The 23745-nt window shown below is 45.3% G+C and overlaps 1 protein-coding gene across 2 annotated transcripts; it reads right to left on the bottom strand.

Annotated features, from left to right (window-relative positions):
* Positions 1-973: 973 nt before the first annotated feature.
* LOC129327068 (zinc finger protein 883-like) lies at positions 974-22737 on the bottom strand. Of its 2 annotated transcripts, XM_054975491.1 has the most exons (6): positions 22149-22737; positions 21841-21967; positions 21102-21181; positions 20161-20287; positions 17130-18564; positions 974-2608 (listed from the first exon to the last, which is right to left on the bottom strand). In XM_054975491.1, exons 1-6 carry the CDS (start codon positions 22560-22562, stop codon positions 1111-1113), a joined length of 3681 nt encoding a protein of 1226 aa, XP_054831466.1. In that variant the 5' UTR covers positions 22563-22737; the 3' UTR covers positions 974-1110. The 2 variants fall into 2 exon arrangements, with proteins under 2 accessions (XP_054831466.1, XP_054831465.1); XM_054975490.1 differs by lacking the exons at positions 17130-18564; positions 20161-20287; positions 21102-21181; positions 21841-21967; positions 22149-22737 and adding exons at positions 3551-3666; positions 4981-5003; positions 7388-7465; positions 9126-9344 and having other exon boundaries at positions 974-2873.
* Positions 22738-23745: the final 1008 nt, after the last annotated feature.

Raw genomic sequence — 23745 nt, 5'->3', positions numbered from 1 at the left:
CTGACGTTTCGCCAGCAGCTGTGGCTGGCATCTTCAGAGGTGTAGCACCAAAAGACAAAGTGACACTGAGAGATCTCTGTCTTTTGGTGCTACACCTCTGAAGATGCCAGCCACAGCTGCTGGCGAAACGTCAGGAACTACAATGCCAAGACCACGGCAATACAGCCCGGAAAACCCACCCCAACCATCGTTCTCCGGCCGTGAAAGCCTTCGACAAATCTTATTCTTCTTTTCTAGATGGTTAGACTTTCCCCATCATTTTTGGTACCTGGCTACCAGAAACATCTGAAATCGTTAAAGGATTCTTTTTCATTCTTTCAAACATGTCAGAAATAGTTTTCTCAAAATTAAATGTTATAAAATGCACGCATCCAAAGATTGTCTTCATGATCCAAAGTTAAAGGTATGGTGGCAAGTGCAAGAAGTGTTTGCTAGGGCAAAATCCAGCAAGAAGTTCTGCTGTACAACTGCTCTTCTGGATCCCGTCATTTTACAATATTCCTGCTGCTTGTAACATATTAGACCTATTGGATATTTGTTTGTTTCTGGGTACGGATTAAACTGCAGTTTTTCACCTTTAAAGTCCTAACCAATATGGGGACAAAATAGCTGAAGAACCACGTTCTCTCAGCATCCTTGCCAGACACTGAAATCATTCAATTGGACCCCTACTTTGTATCACCTTTTTGTCAGGAAGGGAAATGTGACAGGGCCTTTTTGGTGGCAGCACCCAAGTTATAGAAAGACTTAACCCAGCAAATTAATTTGGCCTCTTCCCTGGCGGTGTTTGGAAAGGCAGTAAAGGCACATCAATTTAACACAACTTCTTGTTAATATTTGGTGGATCTTTTGTCCCCTCTTAATTTTAATCGATAGTCTTCCGTCCGGCTTTATGCGTTTTCATCTACTCTTCAGATTGGAAGGATGGTGAGAGTGAGGAAGGCCGGCTTCTCTCCCAACATGGGGATTTTAAAAATTTATTCTATATTTTATTTACTGTAAGCCACCTTGGGGACACTGTATCAAAAGACAAGATATAAATGTTTGAACATTCAAAGGGGGTAGTGTGCAAGAAGTTTCTGCAGGATCATGCATTCCTCGATCCAATGATCAATCCCATCCTACATAATTTATTTGGTAGTTAATAGACTGGGAGTTCTGCTTAATGTTGCTGTCCCCTGTTTTCATGTTTAGAGCATCCATGTGGCTGGCTTTATGATGCTCAACAAAATTTGGTCTCGTATAGAAACTTTCCCCACAGTACACACATTTGTATGGTTTTTCTCCTCTATGCGTTTTCTGGTGTGTAATGAGATTTGAACTCAGGTTGAATCTTTTCCCACAGTCCGAGCATTGATAAGGTTTCTCCCCTGTGTGAGTTCTCTGATGTCTAATAAGGCCCGAACTACAAGTGAAGCTTTTGCCACAGTTCAAACATCCATAGGGCTTTTCTCCTGTGTGGATTCTCTGGTGCACATTGAGCTGAGAACTCACACTGAAGAATTTGCCACAGTCCGAGCACTGGTATGGCTTCTCTCCTGTATGAGTTCTCTGATGGGCAATAAGGTTTGAACTTAACGTGAAGCTTTTCCCACAGTCTGTGCAGTTGTACGGCTTCTCACCCGTATGGATCCTCTGGTGTCTAATGAGATTTGAACTGCAAGTGAAGCTCTTCCCGCAATCTGCACAGTCATACGGCTTTTTCCCTCCATGGATTCTTTTGTGTGCATTGAGGCTAGATCTCAAGTAGACGCTCTTCGGACAGTCTGTACATTTATAAGGTTTCTCACCCGTGTGGATTCTTTGGTGGGCACTGAGGCTCGATCTCACACTGAAGCTTTTCCCACAGTCCAAGCATTTGTATGGCTTCTCTCCTGTGTGGGTCCTCTGATGTACGCTAAGCTGGGAACTAACACTGAAAGTTTTGCCGCAGTCTGAGCATTCATAGGGCTTCTCTCCCGTGTGGGTCCTCTGATGTCTAATGAGGCTAGAACTACAGCTGAAGCTTTTCCGACAGTCCAAACACTCATAGGGTTTGTCCTCGGTGTGAATCCTCTGGTGTCTGATAAGGCTGGAGCTGCAGTTGAAGCTTCTCCCACAATCAGAGCACAAGTACGGCTTCTCTCCTGTGTGAATTCTTTCATGGGCAATAAGGTTTGAGCTTTGGCTGAAGCTTTTCCCACATACTGAGCACGTATAGGGTTTCTCACCTCTGTGGGTTCTCACATGCGCAATGAGGGCAGATTTCTGGCTAAAGCTTCTCCCACAGTCAGAGCATTTGTATGGTTTCTCTCCTGTGTGGATTCTCTTGTGGGCAACCAGGCTTGATTTTAAACTGAAGCTCTTCCCACATTCTGAACACTCATACGGCTTCTCTTCTGTGTGGATTCTCTCATGTGCAATGAGGCTGGAGGTCTGGCTGAAGCTCCTCCCACAGACCAAACATTCGTATGGTTTCTCCTCTGTGTGGATTCTCTTGTGGGTAATGAGTGTAGATTTCTTCCCAAAGGTCTTTCCACAGTCAGAGCACTTGTACGGCTTCTCTCCTGTGTGGATCCTCTCATGAGCAATGAGGTTGGAGGTGTTGCTGAAGCTTTTCCCACACTCTCTGCACATCAAGTGTCTCTTACTGTTGTTTTTATTATTCAGCACATGAAGAATCAACTTACTTCGACTCCTTCTCAGAAGAATTCTCTCCTCTGTCTCAGTATTCTTCTCATTTTCTAGAATCTCCTCCTGCTCACAAACTTGGAGAACTTTGCCTTCTGTTTTTCTTAACAATTCCTCAGATAATTCTGCTTGTTCAGAACTTTCTGTGTTAGGAGTTTTTCTGTCTTCTTCCTTTCCTTCCTTTTCAGACATCTGCTCTTGACCTGCCAAAACAACAAGAGAATGAACACAGGCGTGACACCTATGGAGGTGCAGGCAGTGAAAGCTCAGATCAAGATGAGACATCTGGTTATTAGAGAAAAGAAAACATAACTTGGTTCCAGTGGATTGAGAATGATTCTATACTGGTTTGTACATTTCTGGATTCAATTGAAGCAGGCAGAAGGGGGACATATCCAGATCATTTACATTTTCTAAGGAAATGTTTTAAAAGTGGTAAATCTCTCTGGACTAAACCACTTCAGACTGCACATCTCAGTTTTCCTTCACCAGGAAAAAAAGAAAAAATGAATAATCTACCTTGTACTTAGAAAACTAGCCACTCAGGGAAAACTCTAGGTTAGAATCTTTCTCCTTGACATGCTAATTTTCTACATCCAGTGCATTTTTCTGCTGGACAAGCATTCAATCATATGATCCTCAATTAGAGTCTAAAGTGGTACAGGCACAGGTCAAAGACCTACACGAGAACTAGGCCCACATTTGTTGTAGGATGAATTGGTTATGATATGAAAGAATGTTTTACGTAAAATATTTTTAAAACTGTAAATCCAAATTTTTGACAGCTGAAGGGCAAACTATAAATTCCATGGCAGCTGCAGGGAACAGAAGCCTCAGCTAGAATGGGGGGTGGGGCAGAAGGGAAGAAAGTGAGTCTCACCGTTGGAACCCAGCAGTGCATCCTGAAACGTGGCTCTTTTCTCTGCAAGATGGCTGGATCCCCGTTCTAGTTCTGTGCAATCTTGTTCAGGCTTTGGGTCCATGATGCCTTCCGTACTAGAGAGGAGACATTAAGAAGCATTAAACAACATCATCCACCATCTAAATCCCTGCCTCCCCAGGATTCTGAGACACATCCTGACTTCTTCTCTCTGCCAGTCTCTCTCTGTCCACCTTTGCTGTTTCAATGTAGCTCTGCTTCTCAAAGAATTTCTGCAAGGATCTGTTCTAAGGACCCAATTCCCTCCCTCCCTCCCTCTATAAACACACACTGATCCACAGGGGTTGTGTTACCACCTGTATGCCACAAATTCCCTAGTCTCATCTCTCCTTCTGCCTATCATGAGTAAAGATGGGCACAAACCACAAAAAAACCGAACCATGAGGTTCATGGGTTTTCACAAACCAGGAACCATGAACTGGGGCAAGTTTACGAACCAGTTTGTGGGGTTTAAATGCCCCTTTCCAGTCACTTAGCAGCGGCAGGGAAAGGGGCATTTGACAGTTTAAAGGGCCCTTTCCTGCCTTGCAAGCGGCAGGTCCCTTTAAACTATCAGCTGGCAGGCAGCAAGGGGGGGATCTCTGGGGAAATGGCCATTTAAACTGCCCCTTTACGACCCAAATGAACCAGTAGACGAGTTCGTGGAAGTTCGTGGAAATGAGCGTCCACGAACCATTGGTTCGTGAACCACGAACTGGCCTGGTTTGTGTGTGTGTTTTGGGGTCGTAATTCGATTTGTGCCCATCTCTGATCATGAGCTCCTGGAGACGGTGCCAGCTTTTCTTTTTACTTTTCTTTTTTACTAGTACACAGTTGAGGCTCGGCACTTGGCATTAAAACCAGAGAATCAAAGAAGAATAAAAAACAGACATACGAAATGTGATCTCTTCTGTGGCTCTGCATTTCCCAAATCCTGCCCACACATGGGCAAGGCGTGGCATGGGGGGGCTCAGTGACAGAGCACCTACTTTGCACGTGGAAGGCCTCTGATTCAGTTTCCGGCATCTCAGGTGCAGGAGCTGGGAAAGGCCTCCCCCTCATGCCGGTCAGAGGAGACAATTCTAGGCTAGTGGAGCCAGCGGCTGGACTCTGGGGGCAGGTTCAGATGTTCAAGTCCAGGAGCCAAAGGGGAGAACTTTGGTACCATCCAGTTCTCCCTCTGCCCAATGGGTGGAAGAGGACAGAACTGAGTCCTTGTCTTGCTGTGGACCCGACAGGATGGGGCTTCCCCCTCCCCAGCTCTAGGCTCCTCCCTCAGGAGAGAAATTGCAGAATTGGGAAACCCAAACTTCTAGCAACAGGTCCTCTCCTCCCCCTCCCCTCAAAGTGCAACACAGAACAAAAATGGCAAAGACCGTCCCAGATCTTACCCATTTCCGAGGCCCCCAACAGCCTGGAAGGAAGAAGAAAATGTCATTCGTGGGATTCTGAAAATCTAGGAAGAAACTTTGGAGGCTGTTCTAGTACTTGCAGGAACTTATTTGTAGAGAAACGCTTTAATTTCTTGCTGGGGGCATTTTCAGGGCTTTGCTTTATGTGAAAGCCCCCCCACACACACACACAAACACACCACCAAGCATAGAAACGCCTGGTAGGTGCTGAGTTCAGCTTCCAGATAATACCAATTTTCCTTTGGTCAAGGACGCTACTTGTCCTCGAGTAGATCCAGAGGAGTTAAGCCGTGTGGGTTCGCAAAAGCTTATGCTACAATAAAGTAGGTTAGTCTTAAAGGTGCTACTGGACTCTTTGCTATTTTGTCCTCAAGTATTTTTCTAAATAACTTGGTAGCTCCCTATGATCTTAAATAATACATAAATGGACTGGCATTAATACCACTCTGGGTTTTTTTTTGTTTCTTAAAAAAGATCACAGGTTGCCACATTTGCAGTTTAAAGTTTACAGGGGACAAGGAAAACAAATCAAAAGAGAGGCTAAACATTTCAACAGAATGTCGAAGGCTTTCACGGCCGGAGAACGATGGTTGTTGTGGGTTTTCCGGGCTGTATTGCCGTGGTCTTGGCATTGTAGTTCCTGACGTTTCGCCAGCAGCTGTGGCTGGCATCTTCAGAGGTGTAGCACCAAAAGACAGAGATCTCTCAGTGTCACAGGGTGGAAAAGAGGTAGGTCATTTGTATCTACTCAGCAGGGGTGGGATTGAGCTGAGTCATCCTGTAAGAGTTTCCCAGGGTGTGGAATGCTAATGGACAACCTGAAAAATCAGCAGTGGCTGAACATAGCCTAACTCAAACAGGGCACAGTATCTTATTCCAGGACACCAAAATACTGGACAACACTTCCAACTACTTTGTCAGACTGCACAGGGAAGCCATTGAAATTCACAAGCATAAGCAAAACTTCAACAGGAAAGAAGAAACCTTAAGAATGAACAGAGCATGGTTGCCAGTTCTGAAAAACACCAGGCTAACAAAACACTCCACACCCGACAATAGCCCTGCAGAGAAGATTAGCACATCAAGCACCAATCCATATGCAAAAGAACCTCCTCAGGATACAGTGAAGCCTCCCTCCATTAGCATTCCACACCCTGGGAAACTCTTACAGGATGACTCAGCTCAACCCCACCCCTGCTGAGTAGATACAAATGACCTACCTCTTTTCCACCCTGTGACACTGAGAGATCTCTGTCTTTTGGTGCTACACCTCTGAAGATGCCAGCCACAGCTGCTGGCGAAACGTCAGGAACTACAATGCCAAGACCACGGCAATACAGCCCGGAAAACCCACAACAACCATTTCAACAGAATGTTTTAGACTAACAGGTCTCTGCAACAAGAAACTAAACTAGAATTAAGTGTAGTGTTGTGAAAGGATAGAGCGTATTTTTACCCTCTCATCACCCAATGGAGGTGATGGACTGTAGGAAGCAGGCCAAAAAGGAAGTACTTCATTTGTGGAACTCCCTGCCACAGGATGTAGCAGCAGCCTTAGGCAGCTTTAAATGGGGATTGAATACATTTAATGGTATTTAGATAAAGGCACTTGACTTTGAGGTGCCAGTTGCCCCCCGGGGGGGGCAGCAATAGGAGAGATTTTGGCAGCTTTCTTGGTGGGCCTTTGGGTGGCACCTGGCTGCCAACATGGGAAACAGGATGCTGGACAAGGGAAACCGTCGGCCGGATCCAGCAGAGATCTTTTCATAGTCCTTTGTGATGGTCAAGAGCCAACTTTCTTATTTTCATTTTTAATTTCCATAATGTAATTATCCCATTACTGCGCTACACATAACTTGATTTGTACCAAACGCGACACTCCGATTCCTGGGCTCTCGCTCAAGTATCAATTAGAAGTCCCCCAAAGTGGTTAAATCCAGACTTGCAGACTCCTTCCTAAGACACCCAGATGCCCAAGACAGAATCCTTCCCAGGGGATTTTGGAGCCTTCAGAGAGCAGAACCACAAGTGACAAAAGGCACAGATTGGACACTTGTCAGCTTCCCTCAAGTTTTGATGGGAAATGTAGGCAGCTCTGCAGAATGTTGGACAAGTGACAGTTGAAAAGTCCATTGGACAGCAGTCGGAGAACCAAGCTGCAAGACCAGGATGCCTACATTTCCCATCAAAACTTGAGGGAAGCTGACTAGTGTCTAACCTGTGCTTTTCGTCACTTGTGGTTCTGCTCAGAGACTGCCTGGGTGGCTATGCTTAGGGAAGCCTGGGCTGCTTTTTGCACATGCTCCGTGGGATTGGGCCCCAAACCAACCTCAGCGCCACCCCCCAAAGCATGCAGTGGTGCAGACTTGTTCCAGGTGTGACCAACCTGAAAGGAGATGTCTTCCAAGACTGGCAGCTTCTCATCCACTTCTGTTTTCACACAGCTTCGGCATTCTGGAGCGTCCTTGCCACAGGAGGGAAAGAACGGGCCATTCTGGATTAGTTTACCGTTTTAATTATTTTTTTTCTCAAACACTCATTTATTTGAAATATTTCTGGGTTTAACCCCTCCGGCCAGAAACAAAGGGCTCATAGCCACAAACAACAAGATTAAAACGGACTTTAACAAATTTAAGCCCAGCAGAACCTGTACAATAGAACCAACAACGTGGCAACTCAGCAAAAGCAACCCAAAAGAAGGCAAAATCAACCACTGCCTGCAAACGATGTCTGAAACCCAAAGAATCCTCAGTGCTGGAAAGGGATTCTATAATGCTGCAAATGCTGAATTTACCGTCAAGGGCAAAACTCTGAAGACGTTTTTAAAACACCCACTAGACTTATTCATAGAAGTAGTCACCTCTTGCATTATTGTTATGTTGCTGACTTAGCACAGAAACGAAAAGGTTGAGCTACAAACTGGGAAAGACCCTGGTGCGAATCTTGTCTCTGCCACTCTGTAGGTGGCCTCAAGGATGTCACTATGTGCTTCAGTATACCCTCTACAGGAGGAAAGAATACTGGCCTTCCATAAAGGGCTGTTGTGAAGATTTCTGAGAGGGTGTGTGTGCATTCCAGGGGAAGCACCCCCCTTTCCTGGGCCCTTTCTGGGAAGTTTGGCTGGTCACTGTGGAAGGCAGAATGTCCAAGGTGGACTCCTGTTTACTACCCAAGTGTTCGCTATTACTGGGCTTCCAGTTTCTTTCTCCAACAGGAGCTCTGGACCTTTCATAAACTGCCTTTGGGCAGGAAGAATGTTAACAGCGGCAGCTCCTTTCAGCATGGCAGCATTGAGGGCATCTGCCCCTGTTGGACATCAGCCTGCCATGGTTGTTAAAAGGACAGAGTCTCTTTCAGGAAGAAAAGTAATAGCCAAATGCCCCTCCCATTGTCAACAACTACATGTGGGGAATTTGCAAAGGATTACAAGGGTGGGGAATATTTGGACCCCCCGCCCCGCCAAATCTCCCCGTCCAGGGTTCTGTACACTGCAGGGAGGCTGAGCAGGTTGGTTTCTTGTCCAACTATCTTCCCCCCTTCCCTTTTCAGTGCCTCTCAATATCCCATCTTGCCTGGCACAGGCTCTGCCCTCAGGCTGTTTTTTTTTTGCAAGCCATATTCATACTTGGAGGAGTCTCTGACCTGGCCTGGTGGGGAGACGAATTTCATCACCCACCCACCCCCACAGGCCCAAGCCAGTTTACGGGATAATAAAATGAATGACAGCGTGCAAGGGCCCCTCGCGACAATCTCATTCCGCATCCTCCCAGCAACCTACTAACCCAAATGGATGTTTATTCTCATTTTTATGCACACTCTCTGGGAGCTGAGGCAGAGAGAGAAAGCATTCCCCTCAAGTTCTGCAGAGATGGGTCCTAGTTGGGATGACGAATCTTTGGGGCATGCACCTCCAGACACCCCCCAACACAAGCAAGGAAGTCCCCTTTTTTTATTAGAGGGTGCCCCCCCCTCAAATGCGTGCCAGCTTTTGAGCATTAATCTTGGATGCTTTGGTTGGTCGCAAGAAAACCCAGTGCCTCTGCTGCTGTGGAAGAGGACTTCTCTAGGTGCCAATCCTGCACCATCCAGCCTGCACGCACACATCCGCCCCCCCAACCCCTTACCTGGTCCAGATGTGCCGCATCCATCCCACCCACCTGGACAAAGAGAGTCTTTGATTCCAGATGGGCAGGGAGCGAAGAAGGAAGGGAGAGTCTCAGGTAGGAAACAACCCGGGGGGGGGGGGTTCAGCGGCTGGCTGTGGCTGGGGGGGAGGTGGTGGTGGACCCAGCACCCCCGGCCCGATCCTGCTCAGCCTCCCCCCTTTCTTCGCTGCAGGCGCCTTCCTTCCTTCCTTTCTCTCCCGGATGCAAACCGTGCAGCCGGGTGAGAAGCGCGGCCCTTTCCTTCTCCATAGGAAACCGAGTGCGGCTCGCTCCTTCTGTGCGCAGCGGGGCCCTCTGCTGTCCACTCCGAAACCTCTTGCAACAAGGGGAGGGGGACGCGTCAAGGACCAGAAGCCTCGTTCCCCTGAGCATATGCAAAGTGCTCACCCCCCCCCCCACACACACACAGAGGAAGTTTAATGATCGTCCAAGGGGCCCCCTCAGACTCTCCCTCCATCAGTGAACCCTTTTTTCCCCGTTCTGAGAAAGAGGACTGGCAATCAAAATGCATCTGAGGATATGTAGGGTGATTATCTCCTAAAGGACAACAGGATTTGAGTCTAATAAGAGATTAAAGAGTAACAAGATTTCCAGGGTATAAGCTTTCGAAAGTCACTCTTTTTTTTAAATAAGTTTTTTATTTTTTTACTAAGAAGTAAGGAATACAGAATAGAGGGGATGGGGAAAAGAAATTCATATTATATAACTCTAATACATTGCACCGTTCAATCTAGTATATTTCTTGTTACATCAATGTGTTCTGCAGATCAGCTATTTGTTTACAAATTTTTCCATTCATTTTAGATAATGTCCATACAAGTCTTCATCTTAACTAAAAGCTAGGTTTCTTCAGACTTCTTTTGTATCCAGCTGTAAAGTGGCTCCCAAATGTCATTATATATTGTATTGTCCATGTCTTTCAATAAACTCGACAATTTATCCATTTCAGCTGTCTCAAGAGTTCTTTCAACCAGGTTTTCTTGCATTGGGATGGCTGTCGTTTTCCAGAGTTTCTTGTATAATATTCTGGCTGTTGTAATTATATTCAAAATCAGATGTTTTTGGTTTTTATCGACTAGAACTAGTATGTGGTTTAATAAAAAGCGTTCTGGTTTCAAAGGCAATGAAATCTTAAGTATCTGTTGAATAATTTTGTGAACCATCTTCCAGAACTCTACTGCTTTTTTACATGTCCACCATATATGGTAATATGAACCTGGGGTACTCTCACATTTCCAACATTTATTTGACGTATTTAAAGACATTTTAGCTATCCTAATAGGAGTTAAATGCCACCTATAAAACATTTTGTAAATATTTTCTTTCAAAGAAGCTGATTTCGTCATCCTTAAGTTACCCTTCCACACTTGCGACCATTGTTCTAGATCAATTGTGTCCCACGTTCTCTGCCCATTTTATCATAGTATCTTTTAACTTCTTCCCCCTGTAGTTTTGCATTTAGGAGCATACTATATATTTTCTTTATCATTTTAACATTGGCACCACACATTATCATGTCAATATTCTCATCTTTTTCATAGAAGCCCATAATCTTTTTTATATCTAGATTCTAATTGTGCCTGGCCCCACCATCCCAACTCAATGTCTGAATCTGTCATTTCTTTTGGTTTTTTTAATAGACCACCTGGTTTCAACAGTACCTTGTAGGTAGGGGCTTTCCCCTCTTTTTTCAAGTTGGGTTGTGTAAATGCTTCGATTGGGGAGACCCACAAATGGATTTTCTCGTAAAAGGTGGATCTTATTGATATATTGTCGAAGGCTTTCACGGCCGGAGAACGATGGTTATTGTGGGTTTTCCGGGCTGTATTGCCATGGTCTTGGCATTGTAGTTCCTGATGTTTCGCCAGCAGCTGTGGCTGGCATCTTCAGAGGTGTGGCACCAAAACACAGATCTCTCAGTGTCAAAAGACAGAGATCTCTCAGTGTCTTAGTGACACTGAGAGATCTCTGCCTTTTGGTGCTACACCTCTGAAGATGCCAGCCACAGCTGCTGGCGAAACGTCAGGAACTACAATGCCAAGACCACGGCAATACAGCCCGGAAAACCCACAACCACCAGCGGATCTTATTCTTTCCCAGACCATCACTAATGCCTTCCTTATCCAGTAGTTTTTAAAGTATTTATGGTATTCCCATTTTTATACCAGAGAAATGCATGCCAGCCCATCAGTAAATCATGTCCTTCCAGGTTTAAAAGTATTTCATTTTCCAAGGTAAACCATTCTCTCAACCAGGTCAACACACAGGCCTCATAATATAACAACCAATCCAGTAAGGCAAAACCTGCTTTTTCCTTTGTATCCTGTAACGCTTTCAGCTTGATTCGTGGTCTTTTATTCTGCCAAATAAAAGACTGTACAGCCTGATTAAGTTCTTTGAAAAATGCTTGGGGTACCCCTACTGGTATGCTTTGGAACAAAAATAGAACTCTTGGGAGAACATTCATTTTTATCGCTGCAGTTCTTCCCAACAATGATATGTGCAAATCTTTCCATCTTTCCAGATCTTTTTAAATTGCTTTTATTAATGTCATATAATTATCATCATACAGAGAGCTCTTGAAAGTTTATATCCTGAAAATCTTGTTGCTCTCTAAGGTTCTACTGGACTCAAATTCTGCTATTCTACTGCAGACCAACTCAGCTACCTGCCCAAAACTTTCTCCGAAAGGGAACTCCCCCCGCACCTGGAAAAGGGCCTTATGGGTACAACAGCCTTGAACATGCAGTGTGCTTTTATGTGTGTGAAAGGGAGACAACTTCTTTTTTTAAAAATCCATGTTGTCTATGAACATGTACAATTGTACATGGTGCTCTTCTCTAGTGGAGAAATTGAACTCCACTTCTTGCTGGGAAAGGGACCTGAGCATGTGCAAAGTGCATTTCTCCAATGGGGAACTGCTCGTTTCCCTTCTTTCAGGAAGACAAAAGTTGATGGGTAAATACATCAGAGCATATGCAGAGTTATTTTCTCCCAAAGGAAAACACACCCATTCTGGAAACACACAGCTGTAGGCAAAATACCTCCAAGCGACCACAGAAATTCTCTCCTGAAGGGCATTAGGTTTTTTTTAACCACCACAGTGTTTTTGAACATTCGGAATGTTTTTCCGTTATTTTAATCTCACCCTTCTTGCAAGCAGACCAAGGTGGCATACTTAAATTTCCCCTTCTCCATCTTTTTCATTAAATGTTTGCCTTGCCTGTTCTCTAAGGAGTTTAGGGCAGTGCATATTGTTCCCTCACTTCCATTTAATCCTCACAAAAAACCTGTGAATGTGTGACTAGCCTAAGGCCACTCAGTGACTTTCATAAGAGAGTGAGGATTTGAACAGAGCTCTCCCCAGACTTCATCTGATACCCTACAAACCCCACAGCAACCTTGGAGTGTGAGAGAATAACCGCAGGTCTCAGGCACAGCAAAAATTCAACAGGGAATATAAAAATACAGGAAGTAGAACAAGCTGGGAAAAGTGACAGCTACAGCATCTTTTCCAATGAGCCCCCAAAATCCTATTCAAAAGGATGTGGGCAGTCTTAACTGGCTAAAATCACAGCTTCCTGAGCAGAGGGACATGATTGGGTAATACCAGCCCCAATCTGAAATCTGTTTGTTCGTGTAAAATGTGCAGTGATGCAATATTGCATTCAGATTTACGCTTGGATTTGAATTCCTGCATTCCATACCCCTTTGTATTATTTATTGAATGGCATCAGCCATTGATTGTATTAACCTATACTGCGTAATCTGTTTTGAGCCTCAGCAAGAAAGGTGGACTACACACACAAACACACACAAATAAAGAAATCTCCTGAATACTGAGGTCTTACCCCCCACTTAGTGAAATCTCAATGAGAAGATTATGCTGTGATTTTAACACTGGGTTGTCCTCTAAAATTTATTTATTTAGAAATATTTCATGCTGCCTCTCCTGGATCCTGCCAGAGGCAGCTTGCAAAATGAAAATAACAAAAACAAAACATTAAAAGATACTAATTTTAAAAACTCAGCATTAAAATTCCATCCCAGCATGAACACACAGACTATAAAAACAGGCCACTGACACCTTAAAATAACAGTTAGCAGATTAAAATAGTGTTAAAAGATCAGCCCCTTGTTAAAAGCCTGAGAACAGAAATGTTTTGGCCCGACATGTAAAAGAAAGCAATTTAGGTGCCGGGTGAGCTTCAAAGGGAAGAGTGTTCAACAAGCAAGGTGCCACCACTGAAAAGGCCCTGTTTCTGGTTGCCACCTACCATGCCTCTGAAGGGGGGGCACAGAGAGCAGGGCTTATGAGACAGATCATAACTGGTGGGCAGAGGCTGTTCTTCAAGTACCCTGGCCCCAAGGCGTTGAGTGCTTTCAAGGTAAGAACCAGCACTCTGAATTTTGGCCTGAAACAAACGGGCAGCTAGTGCCGATGTTTCAGTGCTGGGGTGGTACAAACCTTATATCCTGCCCCAACTCTGGCAGCTGCATTTTGGACAAGCCAAAGTATCCAAGCCATTTCCCAAAGCAGCCCCATTACCATAATCACTGTGGCCGGAACATTTATTTTATGAGCAAGGTGTGTGTGTGTGGTCATATGATATGTGAGGCTTTTTTGCATCCAGGTCTTTATTAACTGATTACAGGTCTTCATCTCCTAGGCAAATCTTCAGGAAACATTTCAGGAATTCCTAACAGCTGTTTCAGAAGTTGGAAAAAAAATTGTTAGGATTTAGCTTTATAATTAATCAGCAGCATTAAATCGTAAACAATACATGAACAAGCAGAAAAGACAGGCTCGTGGAATAAAAACGGGGACCGGAAGATCCAAAGATCTCCTCCTCAGTACCAGCTTTCCAGAAACCCAACAAGTATACCATTATGAAGCTCCAAGACAGACTTCTGCTGGCATATGGGGCAAACACCAAGTTGCAAATTATTTTTCAGCTGTCTTTTCTAGGAATCTACTTAAGCCAAGAAAAAACAATGAAATAAATAAACTAACCACAACTTACAATGAGAAAACAGTAAAAAAAACATTTAAAATAATCATAAATAGCAATTTAAAAAATACACTAACAGAAGCATAAAAACTAGCATGACAGAAATTAGAAGCACTACAATGTTTCAGAAAAAGGCATAATCAATAGAAGCAGAACTATAGATAAAAACAACAACACAGGTAAGTATCCAGCTGAATAAACAGACCAGGATCAATCACCCAAAGGCCCAAACATTTAAAATGTTTTTGTAACACACCTAAATTACAATGAATTAGAGATGAGCAAGGCAACAAAGGTGCCGCCACCCAAAAAGCCCTGTCCTCTGCTTGCCATTCCTTCCCCCATTTCTGTAGGCAGAGGCATGCGGAGCAGAGCTGGAGATGAAGAACTGGTGGGCAAGATGGTACAGCCATCCTGCCCCTGACCTAGGCCATTTAAGCCTTTAAAACTAAGAACCATCCCTTTGAAATGTGCCTAGAAACAAGCGACCAACTAGTGAAGCTCTTTCTAAAACTTGTGGCAGCTGAAGCTTCTGAACAGCCTTCAAGGGCAGACCCACATAGATTTCACGACAGCAGCCTAGCCTAAGTGCAATCAGAACGAGGCTTACTGTGGCCAGATCTCATTTCTTAAGGATAGCTCATAGCTGGTGCCAGGAAAAGGTACTATTATGCATTACAGAAGAGCAAGATTGAAGTCCAGCAGCACCTTAAAGAGCAACAAGATTTCCAGGGTGGAAGTTTTCGAGAGTCAAAGCTCCCTGTGTCTATGAGTGTGAACCAAATCCCACCTGAAGCTATGCATTCCAGAGCCAATGTTTCCAGCCATACACATGGATCCAGTAGCATCCCCAAGAAATAAAAGTGCTCAGTCCCTCCCTTCCCCTTAACTGGCCTGCATTCGTCTCATCTCTCCCCTCCAAAACATCAGTTGCAGCATGTCTACACCCCCACCTTCTGCAACCACAAATGCCCAGACACATGAAAACCTAATTTTAATCACACACACAAACCAGATCACCAAGACGTTACTGTAAAAATTCCGTGCCAAACATAGCCCAGCTCCACTACTATATAGCTTTTAAAAAACCCTTATATTAATCAACCCACATCTTAATAATGCCTTCAGAAGTGCCGATCTAAAGAGATGAAGGCTGTTGGTGTTGTCCTTTAGGGAGCAACTCACCACTAGGACCTTCTCTCCAAAAAGCAAGCAGTTACTTTTCTGGGATGCCAAGGCTATGTGGATGATGGGGACTTATTTTCACTTCCTGCTCCCTATTCAGCCCCCCAATATGAAGTAGGATTGGATTAACAATCTTTGTTATTCACGAGATCTCTGACATGGAAGCTCACTAGACGACCTAGGGCCAGTCACATGTTCTCCGTCTAACCTACCTCGCAAGGTTGTTCTGAGGATAAAATGGAGGACAGCAGGTCAATGTGAGCCACTTTGGGCCCCCATTGGAGAGACGGGTAGGACGTAAATGAAGTAAGACAAAACAAGCACAGTAAAAATAAATACATTGGTCAACGAAAAAGCACATATAAGTCCTGCCCTCCCATGGACAAATAAATTCCTTTTGACGTTTTTCTTTAAAGATCTTGGAGTCCGAGCAAGTGAATTTGCAAGCTGGAAATCGAGATTTCTGCGTCTTTATCAATTACGAGTTTTATTTAAAATCTGCCTTTCTCGGTGAGACTCAAGGGGGATTATGTAGTGGAGGGCAATATGATCAACAGCTGGGGCATTTAATAAACAATACAATAGGGAAGGTGTGCTGTCAAGTCACGGTAGACTTTTGGTGACCCCTGCTGGGGCTTTCAAGGCAAGTGAGAGGCAGAGGTGTTTTTGCCATTGCCTTCCTCTGCAGAATCTTCCTTGGCGATCGCCCATCCATGTACTGACCCTGCTTAGCTTCCGAGATCTGACGAGACTGGGCTTTACCATGCTGCCTTCCCTTCACAAGAGGGTAGAGATAGCAGAAATTTGAAAAAAATAAGCATAAAACAGAATAGAGAGATTCCTCTAAGGAGCTCAGAACAATGGGCATCATTCTTTCCTCTTCCACTCCAGCCTTGCAACAACCCTGCGAGGTAGGTTAAGGGGAGTGGGAAAAGGAGTCCAAGACCACCCAGTTGTCTGCGTGGCTGAGGAAGGATTTGAATTCAGGCCTCCCCAATCCTACCCTATCCACTATATCTCATGCCCCCTTAAAACAACTCTTAGCAACAACAGTGGTACATGAAGCTTTGGCAGTAAGCAAAGAAGACACGTCACACCCACAGCATTGACTAACCACTTGTCAGCAAATAAAAGCAATGAATGCTGTCCCATTTGACCCAAGTATCTATTTGTGGGTCTATCGGCTTCCCTAATCGCAACTGTGTGGTTATAAAATGGTACAGAATGATGGAACACTTTAGAGGTAGAATACCACTTCCGAGATTTATTGCAGGTTGGAAACCGAAGAGCCTTTTCCATTAAAGAGTCTTGCTCACTCCCCAGGAGAAAGTCACAGGATCCAACCCAATATTTTCAGCCTTTACAACGGCCGCTGTCGACCTGGCAGTATCCCATCAGGCAGATGTCTTGCCTGACTGCTAGACAGAAAAGTTAATATACCTGAAGGGACCAGGCAAATCCACAGCTGCTCCAAAGTTACTCCAGTTGAAGTTTGCCTCCTATACTTATGAAGGCGCCGTGCAGTTCATTGACAGTCATTTATACTCTTGCTCTCATGCATTCTCTGTTGGACACTGAGGTTCCATTGGAAAGAATACGGCAAGTTATTTATACAGTCGTGGCTGAGTGTGAATCCTGGAAAATGAGATGAGATTTATGATGTATGTGCTGTCTGGGAGCACTTTTAGGATTCACAGGAGTCTCTCCTATGTGAATTCTTTGATGGGAAATAAGAGTTCTCCTCTGAATGAAGCTCTTTCCACACTCCAGGCATTGATACGGCTTGTCCCCTGTGTGGATCTTCTGATGGGATGCAAGATTTCTTCTTTGACTGAAGCTCCGGCCGCACTCAGAGCACTGAAATGGCTTTTCTCCTGTGTGGATTCGTTGATGGGAAGCAAGGTGAGCGCTCTGACTAAAGCTCCTTCCACACACTGAGCACTGATACGGTTTCTCTCCGGTGTGAATCCTTTGGTGCGAAGTAAGATAGGTGCTCCGACTGAAGCTCTTCCCACACTGCAAGCATTCATATGGTTTCTCTCCTGTGTGGATTCTTTGATGGGAAGCAAGACTTGTGCTCCGACTGAAACTTTTCCCACATTCTGAGCATTTGTACTGCTCCTCCCCTGTGTGCATTCTTCGATGTGAAGACAGCTGAGTACTCCAACTGAAAGTTTCTCCACACACTGAGCATTTATAAGGTTTCTCCCCTGTGTGTATCCTCTGGTGGGAATTAAGATCTGTTCTGTTTCCAAAACTCTTCTCGCAATCTGAGCATTTATATGGTTTTTCTACCAGGTGAATTTTTTGATGGGACAGAAGGTTGCGATTCCAGCTAAATTTCTTTCCGCACTCAGGACATTTATATGGTTTCTCCCCTGTGTGGAGTCTTTGGTGTGAATTGAGATGCGTACTCCGACTGAAGTTCTTTCCACACAGGGAGCATTTATATGGTTCCTCCCCTGTGTGTGTTCTTTGATGTAAACTCAGTTGAGTATTCCATCTGAAAGTCTTCTCACACTCTGAGCATTTGTAGGGTTTCTCACCTGTGTGAATTCTTTGATGGGAATTCAAATCCGTTCTTTTTCTAAAAGTCTTTCCACAGTCTGAACATTTATATGGTTTTTCTCCCAGGTGGATTTTTGGTTGGGATGTAAAGTTGCATCTCCAGTTGAAACTCTTTCCACCTTCAGAGCACATATGTGAATGGATTCTTTGATGCAAAGTAAGGCATGTATACCATCGGAAGCTCTTTCCACAGTCTAAACATTTGTATGGTTTTTCTCCTGTATGGATTCTTTTATGTGATGTAAGGGTTGAGCTACGGCTGAACCTCTTTCCGCATTTCAAGCAGACGTATGGTTTCTCCCCCGTGTGTGTTCTCTTATGTAATGTAAGGGTGGTGCTTTGAGTGAAGCTCTTTCCACATTCCAAGCACTTAAACGGTTTCTCCCCTGTGTGGATTCTCCAGTGTGTATCAAAGATGGATTTATAAATGAATGTTTTCCCACACACAGGGCACGTGTTCTTTCCTTGAGTTGGGGGGATGTCCTGGGACTTAGCACCCTGAGAAGCAGAGGGTTTATTCCCCCTCTTCTGTTCTGGTTCTGTTTTTCTTCTCCGTTTCCCTTTTGTAAATCCAGTCCCTTGCAATGAGACCTGGAGTGGTTCTTCCTCTGTTTTAGTCTCCCACCCACCACCTGCCAGAAGAAAGGAATCTGGTAAGATCAGATGGCAAAAGCATAGGTTGAAATGAAGGACGGAATGCAATTAACTACTCTTGGTACTTATGAGATAGAAAAGACTTAAAGAAGAGGCAAATTTGGTCATATATTGTGTGTGAACCATCAAGTCGCACTTGACTTAAGTGACCCCATTGGGTTTTCAAGGCGAGAGACATCCGTAGGTGGCTTGCCATTGTCTGCCTCTAGCACAGAAACTCTGGCCTTGCTTGTTGGTGTCCCACCCAAATTCTGATCAGGACTGACCCTGCTTAGCTCCTGAGATCTGACAAGATCAGGTTACCTGGATCATCCAAATCAGAGGAGGCTTGTAATAGATTCTATTCAGGGGTCATTTTGTAGAAAAAGAGCTGGAGGAACTCATTAGCATAACTCATTAGCATATTCCACACCCCTTGCCATCACCGGACATGTCATTGGCATAACTGATTTGTGTATGCCACACCCCCTGACATCACCTCTCCTGGCTGTTTTGGACCCAATCTTGGCCATTTATGGCCAAAATTGGGCCCAAAATGGCAAAAAGTGGCTGAAAATGGCCAAAAAGGGGCCCAAAATAGTTAGGATCAGGCCACTGCTGAGTGGGAGAGTGATCCACCAGCAGTCAGAGGCCTGATCCGGGCTGTTTTGGCCCCAATCCAGGCTGAAACGGGCCCAAAATGGCCGAGAGTCAGGTGAGTGGGGCCACGGAACTGCTGGAACTGTGTTCCTGTGCGTTCCCCCTCGAAATGAGCCCTGATTCTATTAATAATTCTTGAAGGGTATTTGCATACAACCTTATTGTATGCATTAAGAGCCAGTTTGGTGTAGCGTTTAAGAGCATGGGACTCTAATCCGGAGAACCAAGTTTGATTCCCCACTCCTCCACTCGAAGCCAGCTGGGTCAGTCACAGCTTCTAGCTCTCTCAGCCCCACCCACCTCACAGGATGTTTTGTTGTGGGGATATTAATAACATACTTTGTAAACCACTCTGAGTGGGCATTAAGTAGTCCTGAAGGGAGGTATATAAATCGAATGTTGTTGTTGTTATTAGCTGTAATCACTATTTCAAAACCCCATGTTCAGAGGTATCTCTTTCAGCAGGAAGAAGCATCAAGAGGAAATGTATATATTCTTCAGCTTGTGAAATTTCAGGAAATCTTTTGGCCTTTGAGGGAAATAGGAGGTTGAATGAGATGGGCCACTGCTCTAATCCAGCTGGGTTCTTCCTGTATTCTAATACTTCAAGCACAAGGAAGAAGAACCACAAACGCAATGCCAAACGCAACATCTCGCGGAAAAAAGGTATCCATTTGTCCGGGCCGACCCATCCTTTTACTGTCCATTAGGGGGAGCCCTTCCCATTCTTCTAGGTTTTTGCTTTGGATTCCATGGGCTCCCCACAGAATTTTGCTACTTGCAAATACAAATTCCATTTCAGTGGAAACTCCCCTACACTTGATATTCTGTGGCTCCTACACAGCAATAAACATGTTCAGACCTCATCAAGCCAGTGCAGGCTGGGGGAACAGGATCCTTTCAGTTTACAGATAGCAAGGAAGAGGGAGGCTTACCTAGAGCAGCCACATTGCCACAAATCTCCAGCATGACTTCAATGTACAAGGCTCTTTGGTCCGTATCCAGCATAGCCCACTCCTCCTGGGTGAAATACACAGACACCTCCTCAAAGGCCACTGGATGCTGCAAGACGAAGAAAACTGTTTATTCTCACATTTTTAAAATCCTACCCTTCTTCCTAGGAGCTCAGGGCACTGTTGATAATTCTCCTTTCCTCCATTTTAAAAATTCTCCCAACAGCCCTCTGAGGTAGGCTAGAAGGGAGATAGGCCTAAAGTTACTCAAGCAGGTTTCACAGAGGAAAGAGAGTTTGAATTTTCCCAGACCTAGCTCTACCTTCCACCTTAATTCCAAGGGAGATGTTGATGTTTTGAACTGGTGCTTGAAGTCAAGCATGGGCTGGATAAGAGTGAACAAGCTGAAGCTCAATCCTGACACGACAGACGTTCTCTGGCTTAGTAGAAAGGTTGACCAGGAACTTGAAATGGCTCCTGTCTTGGATGGGGCTACTCTCTCCCTGAAAAGTCAAGTTTGCTGCTTGGGAGTACAGCAATCCCCTTAGAAAGCCAGGCGGCTGCGAAGGTTCAGAACGCATTTGCCTAGCTTTGGTTGGTTGCATCAGTTGCATTCCTGGTCCAGTCAGATATAGCCACAGTGATCCATGCCTCAATTACATCTACACTGGACTACTGCAATGCACTCTACTTGGTGCTATCCTTGAAGACTGTTCAGAAGCTGAACTTCATATCCCTCCTGAATATACTTTGAAATCATGTGACAAAGACCCAGTATTCATTAACAGGATCCAAACTTTCATCTGATGTTTTCATTGTGAGCAGCACAGAAAACCCCAAAGGGGGGGGGGAGAGAGAGAGAGAGAGAGAGAGATTAGGCCCAAGAAGGCATCTAGGAGCATGATCTGCAGCTCCACACTTACCTGATCCGGCTGGACAGAAGTTGCTTTCCCTGCAACCCCAAAAGATGGCAAGGAATGTATCCCCAGCATTGCTCCACCATCTGAAGGGGACAAAAACAGAATTGGTAGGCAGCCTGTCCTTTATTTGGGAGTTCAGCTGCTCCTGTGGAACAAAAAGAGTTCTCCCCATATGGGCTCATAGGAGTGCCACAAAGTGCTACTTTGCATGCTGAAAGTCTTGGACAGTTGAAACAAATTTCATTTTTGAATGCTATGCCTGCTACCAACCCCCCAAAAGCTAGCAAAGCACAACGGAAGGCAAGAGGGTATATGGAGGTGAAATGATTCCCACGTGTGGAAGGAGGTCCCCCAAAATCCCACACTTCCTGTTGACATTGTGACCAAATCCTCTTAGAGTATGACTTTTCCAAGAAGCTAGGACAAAGCAAATATAGGGAAAAGACGTTATGATGCAGGAGAAAACCTGGAAGGTGCCTGATATCATAACTTTAATAATGATGATGATGACGACGACAACATTCGATCTACATACCACCCTTCAGGACAACTTAACGCCCACTCAGAGTGGTTTACTGTGTTATTATTAACAAAAGTTGACTGCAGCAGAGGGGGACACAGAATGTAGAGAGGAAAATGTGCATATAGTAGCAACCACAGAATCAGGAGACCATAAGAACAGCCTGTGAATTTCAGGCTGCTGAAGGACATCCAGAGAAACCATTCCACTTTAAGGTTTTACCCCAAAATACAGCTCTTTGGTCAGGGTCCGGCGGGATCACCCAGAACAGCAGCCTTGGCTTTGGGTCTGCTGGAGCCCTGTCTGCCTCTGGGAAGCAAGTAGCCACTTCGGCTAACGGTACGGGCATCTGAAACAAGAGCGGAGATACCAGCAAGGGGAGAAAGATTAGAAATGGAACAAGCAAAGAGACAGGAGGTTTAATCCCTTCCTTGGAAGATTTCTAGTGTGGTCTGGGCAACCTATGGGGGATTTCAGGATAACTTGGACATATTCTGTGCCCCAGATACTACCTGGTGAAACCCTCTCACCTGCTGGTCCCGATTCTCGCCCTCTGCCTGGCTCAGGAGGAAGCCTTCTGCCAGGGCCACAGCTTGGAAACTGGTCTCTGGCCCACATTCCCTGACCCAGCTCTGCATCTCCGGGGGCAGGATGGCCAGGAACTGCTCCAGGACCACCAAGTCGAGGATCTCCTTCTTGCTGTGCCTTTCTGGCTTCAGCCACTGGTGACAAAGGCGGTGGAGTTGACTGCAAACTTCTCTGGGCCCTTCAGCCTCCTGGTAGCAGAACTGCCTGAATTGCTGGTGCTCTGCAACTGCTGGGAGGACGTCATCTTCAAGGCTCTCCTGCATGGATTCTTCCCAAAGCTCCCTTCTACTCCCAGCCTTGGAGGCACCCAGGCCCTTTCTTGTTTCCAGATCTGCTGGGTCCAGGTGTCCCCTCATCCTCCCCTCCTCTCCAGCCAGCCTCCGCCTATATCAGTGTATCACCTTCCTCCCGTGTCAAATTTTCTGTAAAGTGGCTCTGTGCCTTCCTACAAAGCCAGCTCTGCTTATTTTGTGACTGATGAATTCCCTTGTCAAAAGCAGAGAGGCATTTTGCAAGGCGACTATTATTTTATTATTCATCTATTTATTTTAAACAACAGCAGCTGTGCACCAACCATGAAGATAAGTCGAAAACTTAAAAGGCAACTTCTCCCACGGAAGGAATCGAAGCCGGAAGTGTTTGGAGTAAGTCACGTGGCTCTCCTTGATGCCTCTCTAGGAATGGAGACTCCTAACATTTAACCCTTGCACTGACTCTCTCCAGAAACCAAAAAGGGCCCTTTCCTTGCTTTGCCCCGCCAGATTCAGATGTTTACTGTGCAAGGGTCACATCAGTTTACCTCCTCTGGAGTACCTCCCTCTAGGAAAGGGGAGGGAGGTGCTGGCCACTTTTCCTTATTCATTTTCCTTTCCTGCTTTTTCTAGGGTTGCCGACCTCCAGGTAGGGCCTGGCCCTCTCCTGGAATTACAACATCTCCAGGTTACAGTAGGGCTGCCAGGTCCAGGTCGGGAAATTCCTGGAGATTTGAGGGGTGGGGCCTGGAGAGGGCGGGGTTTGGGGAGGGGAGGGGCCTCAGAATGGTATAACGCCATAGTGTCCACTCTCCACAGCAGCCATTTTCTCCAGGGGAACTGATCTCCATCGCCTGGAGATCAGTTGTAATTCCGGGAGATCTCCAGCCACCACCTGGAGGCTGGCAACCCTAGGTTACAGAGATAATTTCCCTTGGAGAAAACAGCTGTTCTGGAGAGTAGACTCTATGGGCATTATCACTGCGGTCCCTCCCATCCCCAAATCCTGCCTTCCCCAGATCCCACCCCCAAATCTCCAGTAATTTCCCAAACTGAAGTTGGCAACCCTAGATTATTCCTTCATTGTTGCTTCTAAGGAGTCATCCTGAGGTACTTACATATCGTATTCTATTCCATAAGAATGCTTTGAGGATGTGGAGAATCTTCTGGCTGGGCTCACTGGCTTGAGCTACAGAGAAGATTTCGCATGCATGGGCTATGCCTGCTCCCTCTTAAGAGGATAATTTTTTTGTTCGGGGGGGAGGGGAGTCTGTCCCAAGCCCCCCAG

Source organism: Eublepharis macularius, chromosome 4 (genome assembly GCF_028583425.1).
Source record: "Eublepharis macularius isolate TG4126 chromosome 4, MPM_Emac_v1.0, whole genome shotgun sequence".
Taxonomy (NCBI): domain Eukaryota; kingdom Metazoa; phylum Chordata; class Lepidosauria; order Squamata; family Eublepharidae; genus Eublepharis; species Eublepharis macularius.
Note: the sequence above shows the minus strand (reverse complement) of the source record. Positions and strands in the feature narration are given on the sequence as shown.

Excerpts from the sequence above, each read along its gene's own strand:
- LOC129327068 (XM_054975491.1), bottom strand. The coding sequence starts at position 22,562 with ATGAGGGGACACCTGGACCCAGCAGATCTGGAAACAAGAAAGGGCCTG. Across the intron at positions 18,565-20,160 it reads TGGCAATGTGGCTGCTCTAG|GTGGTGGGTGGGAGACTAAA; the intron begins GTAAGCCTCCCT and ends TTCTTCTGGCAG. Across the intron at positions 2,609-17,129 it reads AAGCCGTATCAATGCCTGGA|AGAGTGTGGGAAAAGCTTCA; the intron begins GTGTGGAAAGAG and ends CTTGATGTGCAG.